The 6,052-nt window shown below is 40.6% G+C and overlaps 1 protein-coding gene across 1 annotated transcript; it reads right to left on the bottom strand.

The window, feature by feature from the left end:
- Positions 1-3,932: 3,932 nt before the first annotated feature.
- LOC129065062 (putative protein FAM47D) lies at positions 3,933-5,353 on the bottom strand. Its single transcript, XM_054566334.1, has 2 exons — positions 4,554-5,353; positions 3,933-4,356 (listed from the first exon to the last, which is right to left on the bottom strand). Exons 1-2 carry the CDS (start codon positions 5,351-5,353, stop codon positions 3,933-3,935), a joined length of 1,224 nt encoding a protein of 407 aa, XP_054422309.1.
- Between the last annotated feature and the right edge of the window lie 699 nt (positions 5,354-6,052).

Genomic DNA, 6,052 nt, shown 5'->3' with positions numbered 1-6,052 from the left:
TCCCAGGACCAACTTGGAATTACAACTAAATTGTGGAGAAATCACCCGGAACAAGCAACTGAACAATACTGAGAGAGGAGCCTTATAACCTTGGACAGACAGAAGAATTAGCTTTAGCACAACCTAACTAGTAAGGAGTGTGGCACACACTCAAGAAGGTGGGTGGGATGCCCATGGCTGGCAGCGCCAGAAGGATAGTGAAACAGCCAGTTGGATACTCCTGAGAAGAGTAGGGTCTACACCATAAGTGAGCAGCTGACTTCTCAACAGAAACATTACAAGCCAGAAGAGAATGGCAAGAAATATTCCAAGTATTGGAAAGCAAAGGCCTGCAACCAAGACTGCTCTACCCAGCAAGGCTCTCAATTATAATAGAAGGTGAAATAAGGAGGTTCCCTGATAAAATAAAGGTAAAAGAATACATCTCCATCAAACCAGCGCTGCAAAATATGCTAAAGGGACTGCTTTAAGAAGATAAAGAAAAAGAGCCTATGAATACCCAATTCCTTTCACGGTCACCAAGACTTGATATTACCAATATTTTTTAATACTTATTAATCTGATTGTGACAATTCTATATTTTAATTGTTCCTTTATTATTTGTTGAAACTAAACCTGTTTTTGTAGATTTCTTGCCTATTTCTATTATTTTTAAAAAGCTTTAAACGACTTTTTGGTATTCTTTAGCCATTTTTTGATTAAAGGTTTGTAGAATTTTTTCCCTAAAAACAAACCCTATTAACTCTGTTTCAGATGTGCTGCAAATACTTTCCTATTCTATTACTTGTCCTTTAACTTTTTTTATAGGTATATTACTATATAGTCTTAAATGTTTAATATAGTCATATTGTCAATATTTTACTTTGTAGCTTCTGGGTTTGAATATGTTATTTCAGAATAATATTATTTTCAATTTTCTCAGAAAACTCCTTAGATTTTAACATATTGATTTTTAACTCACCTGAATATTTCTTATATAATGTGTAAAATAGGGCTCTATATTGGTTTTATTTCAAGTAATTGTGGTCTATGCAATTTATTTGTTGAATAAGCCTTATTTTCCCCATTGATTTGAAATATCAATTTAATCATATGTTACACTGTTAGACAGATATATATATATACACATTTGTTTCTAGAATGCTCATTTTATTTCATTGATCTACTTGATTATTTCGCTGCTGGTGTCATGTTATTTTAATTGCTGAGACTTTATAATGGATTTAAATTTTTTAATATTTTATAATGGATCTTGACATTTAAAAAAGTAAATAAATAGAACCAGTCTGCATCTAAAACAAAGAAAGAAAGAAAGAAAGAAAGAAAGAAAGAAAGAAAGAAAGAAAGAAAGAAAGAAAGAAAGGAAGGAAGGAAGGAAGGAAGGAAGGAAGGAAGGAAGGAAGGAAGAAAGAAAGAAAGAAAGAAAGAAAGAAAGAAAGAAAGAAAGAAAGAAAGAAAGAAAGAAAGAAAGAAAGAAAGAATCTCCTACCTTTTGCAACAACATGGATGGAACTGGAGAATATTATGCTAAGAGAAATAAGCCAGTTGGTGAAAGACAAATACCATATGACCTCACCTATAAGTGGAATCTATTCAACAAAATAAACTAAGAAACAAAATAAACTACAGGCAAGGAAACATGGAGCAGTCTGAAAGTGACCAGAGGGGATGGGGAAAGAGGACAATGGTGGAAAGAAGGAGAAGGAGCTAAACAAAGAACATGTATGAATGACCCATGGAAATAGAAAACAGAGTGGGAATTGACTGTGGGGGAGGGGGGAGGGGGGTGGGTGGAGGAGGGCAAAGGGGGAAAATTGAGACAACTGTAATAGAATACACATGATTTAAAAAAAGAAAGAAACAAGAATTCAAAACAGACAAAAAAATGAGGAGAGGCTTAGGAACTTCTGGGATAACTTTAAACCTACAAACATCTGAATCATAGGGGTGGGTACCGGAAGGAGAAGAGGAATAGTAAAAAAATTGAAAACTTATTTGAAAAAATAATGGAAGAAAACTTCCCCAATTTGGTGAAGGAAATAGACATACAAGTCTAGGAACCTCAAAGAGTTCCAAACAAGTTGGACTCAAAGAGGACCACACCAAGATACATCATGATTAAAATCCCAAACGTAAAAGATAAAGAGAGAATCTTAAAAGCAGCAGGAGGAAAGCAGAGAGTTACCTACAAAGGAGTTCCCATAAGACTGTTAGTTGATTTCTCAAAAGAAACCTTACAGGTAAGAAGGGACTGGCAAGAAGTACCCAAAGAGATGAAAAATAAGGACCTACATCGAAGATTACTCTACCCAGCAAAGCTATCATTGAGAATTGAAGGGTAGATAGAGTGCTTCCCAGAAAAGGTAAAGTTAAAAGAGCTCATCATCACCAAGCCCTTATTATATGAAATGTTAAATGGACTTATCTAAGAAAAGAAGAAGATCAAACTATGAACCGTAAAATGACAACAAACTTACAACTATCAATAACTGAACCTTAAAAAAACAACAAAAACAAAAACAAACTAACCAAACAACTAGAACGGGAATAGAATCACAGGAATGGAGATAACATAGAGTGTTATCAGCTGGGAGGGGGAGGCAGTACCATGGGGGGAAAGGCACATGAAAGAAGCATAATTGGTAGGTACAAAATAGACAGGGGGAGGTGAAGAATAGTATAGGAAATGGAGAAGCCAAAGAACTCATATGTACAACCCATAGATATGAACTAAGGGGTGGGAGGAATGCTGGAGGGAATGCGGGTACTGGACAGAGCAGGGCAAATAGAAAAAATGGGACAACTGTAATAGCATAATCAATAAAACATACTTAATAAAAAATAAATAAAATAAATTGATACTCATGAAATGCAAAGATTAATTGCACTTGTGAGGTACGTGAGGTTATTTGAGGTTGCTGGGTAGTTTTACTCACACATCTATTTTGTATACTAGACTTTTGGGACTTGAAGCTCCATGCTGTTCTGGACCCATATTACTTGATATGGAAACACACTTTCAAAATGAATTTTTATGAATAAGTGAAAATTTTTAAACATATTTAATTGGTAGGTATGATAACACAAAAGAACTAAAATATCTCCTATAATTTTGATAAATAGTTTTCAATTTGGTTTCAGGCCTTGGTGCAATCCTAACCAAGGAGATAACAATTTCATTATTGAGTGAGACTAAATTTTTTTTATTCTGTACAATTACTTTGAGATTCATCCCATGTTGTAGCTGACATAACAAGACCTTTTTAAGTAAATCTTATATTTATGGTTTTATTTTTATTTATTTAATGTCCAGCACTGGTTGCAGAGGAGGTTTCATTTTTATTTTATTTTGCATTTTTTTGTTAAGTACAGTTTTCTCCATTTTCCTGCTACCACTTTCACCTGCCCCACCCACCCTCACCTCCCACCCTCAATCCTTCCCCCTTTTGGCTCTGTATATGGGTCCTCTATACATGTTCCTTGATGACCCTTCCCCCTTTTTCCCTTCATTATCCCCCTCCCCTCTCCCCTCTGGTTACTTTCAGTTTGTTCTTTATTTCCATGTCTCTGGTTATATTTTGCTTGTTTGTATGGTTTTTTTTTTTTTTTTACAAATAATTGGTATAAGAGTGTAATATTTACAATATTATAAAAATGTGAGAAGACTATATGTGAATATTGATTTCATAGTTGGTAAAATACATAAAATATTGATGAACCCAAGCAGAAGTTCATTTAGAAATTTTTATTAGCATTAGGGGTTAAATTTACAGATGCTGTGAAATCAAAGTTGTACATACACTGTGAGACATTCAAGAATTCTGACTGATGCTAAAATGACAGAGAGAAAACAGTGAAGTAAGTAGTGAATAGAAAATGGTCTAATAATCTCCCCATGGATCATCAGGTATTTTTGAGAGGAGTTTGATTACTCAGTGTATAGGAGTCTTAACAGAATCATAAGTCCATTTCTTCCTGAAGAACAACTTCTGAAGCACACCTGGCATCTCGTAGCCCTTGCTTATAATGAAGTCTTTAAAGGTGATTGGTCCATAAAGATCATCAATAATGTCCAGTTCAAGATGTCTTCCATAGCGCCAATATTCCTCTTCTTGTAAGACCTTGGGGTCAATCAAAGGTTCATCATTTACTAGCTTTTTCCAGGTTTTGGGGTTCAGATACCATGCTCCATACCTTATCTTCACCTGCTTGGGTTTATTCGGATCAGGTGGTTTCCTGAGTTTCCTCTCCCAGTTCCATTCCCCTAGGGAGAACTGTCTTGTCTCAATGTCATCTAGCTGTTTGGTGTAGTTTAGCTCCAAAGGGATCTCAGTTACTTTCTTTATTTTGCCTGTACTATGGGTGGGTGTTCACTTGTAGTCAATTTCAAACAGTTTCATGATGAACTCTTCAATAATGCCCATATCTCCAAAAGTATTAGTCCATCAGCAGAATTCATTAACTTCTCTCCGTTCATTTTTGTACATCACAGGACCTTTGGGGAAACCCTTTCTGCTTGACATCTTTTTTTTTTCCTTTCCTCGCAAATTAACCTGTTTAAATATGACAAGAATGACTCCCTGGGAGCTCTCGGGTTGTCTTGCTCCGGAGGTCCCGAGGTGACTTGGCTAGGAGATTCCTGGTTGTCTTGCTCAGGAGGTTCCGGGTTGACTTGGCCAGGAGGTTCCTGGTTGTCTTGCTCAGGAGGTCCCAGAGTGACTTCGTCAGGACATTCTCCATCAAGCTTTCTAGGACATTGTCGACCAAGCTTTCTGGGGGACTTCTTTCTGAGCCTCGTGCCCTCACGTTCAGCCCAGGCGGCCTCCAGCTCCCCTTCAGGGTCGAGCAGCTCCAGCAGCTTGGCTAGGAGGTCTGCAGGCAGACTGTCCTTCAGCTCCGGGTAGGGAGCCAACGGATGTTGGCTCAGGCTGGCTTCGATCTGCTCTACGTAAGCTTTCCGTGCTCGCTGGGCTGCCGAGAGCCTGGAGAGCAGTTCCGCCCCCTTGGGCAGCTTTCCTTGAGTATTTCTCGGGGGAGGCCGGGGAACTCGATGAGCAATCGTGGGGAGAAAGCCCTCCCGACGGCCCCGAACGGTCGCAGTATCCGCGCTCGGGCGGCCCGCGCTGAAATCGCCCGCCCCGTCTCTCACGAATACCCAGCGCCGGCTGTCCAGGGCGGTGGGGCACTTCAGGAGCCTGTGCCTGTGCTTCGCCAAATAGCTGGGGGGTGCCGGCTCCTTGTCCCTGTACCAGCGCTTACAGTGCGGGCCCTGGGGCACCGGTTCCAGGGGCTCCGGCCCGAACAGCCGGTCCCTGTTCAGCCGAGGCAGGGGCGGCCTCTTCTTGTCCGCCATGGTGCCGCTGGCCCCAAGGCGACCGGCGACGTCCGGGCTTTGTGTCCCGCGCCGGTTGCTAGGAGACCGGTACGCGCCGCTGCCGGACTCTTTCCGGGCGCTGGGCCAGGGCGGGCTCGCTGCGCCCCGCGGCGTCCTCCCAAGATGGGCCGGGAAGACGCACTGCAGGCTCTGTCGTGGTAGAGAACTGTTGCAGTGAACGGACACCCCACGGTAGGCTTATCCACCCACCTTTGGGTGAACTTTTGGGTTGTTCCCCGTTGGAACCTGTTGCAAATCAAGCTGCCACAAACACTTCACGTATTCATGTCTGTGTACACACACTTTCATTTCTCTTGGGTGAATTTTAGCTAGGAATTGAATGGTGGGAGCCTATGATACCTGGGGTTTTTCTTTAATATATGTGCTCACAGCTATCCAGTTTTAATATTGGCCCAAATATGGGTGAGGTGAGTGAGGCATTCCCCTTGGGTATAAAATTTAAGGTGGCTCCAAAGGAAAAAAAACCCTCAGCAATCAAGATCACTTATGTTTTAAAGATAATCTCACCTATAAGTGGAACCTAGCAGACAAAACAAACAAATGAACAAAATAGAACCAGAGACATGGAAATAAGAAACAAACTGACAGGGACCAGAGGGGAAGGGAGGAGGGAGGAGGATAACGGGGAAAGCAGGGGAAGAGTCTAGTCAAGGAACA

The sequence above is a fragment of the Pteronotus mesoamericanus genome, unplaced genomic scaffold (assembly GCF_021234165.1).
Source record: "Pteronotus mesoamericanus isolate MK-2021 breed Mesoamerican mustached bat unplaced genomic scaffold, CSHL_Meso_final contig_173, whole genome shotgun sequence".
NCBI classification, from domain to species: domain Eukaryota; kingdom Metazoa; phylum Chordata; class Mammalia; order Chiroptera; family Mormoopidae; genus Pteronotus; species Pteronotus mesoamericanus.
This window is presented reverse-complemented; position numbering and strand designations above follow the sequence as displayed.

Coding starts and splice junctions, on each gene's coding strand:
- LOC129065062 (XM_054566334.1), bottom strand. CDS start 5,353: ATGGCGGACAAGAAGAGGCCGCCCCTGCCTCGGCTGAACAGGGACCGG. Junction 4,357..4,553: donor TTCTTGTCATATTTAAACAG/GTTAATTTGCGA, acceptor ACCCACCCATAG/TACAGGCAAAATAAAGAAAG.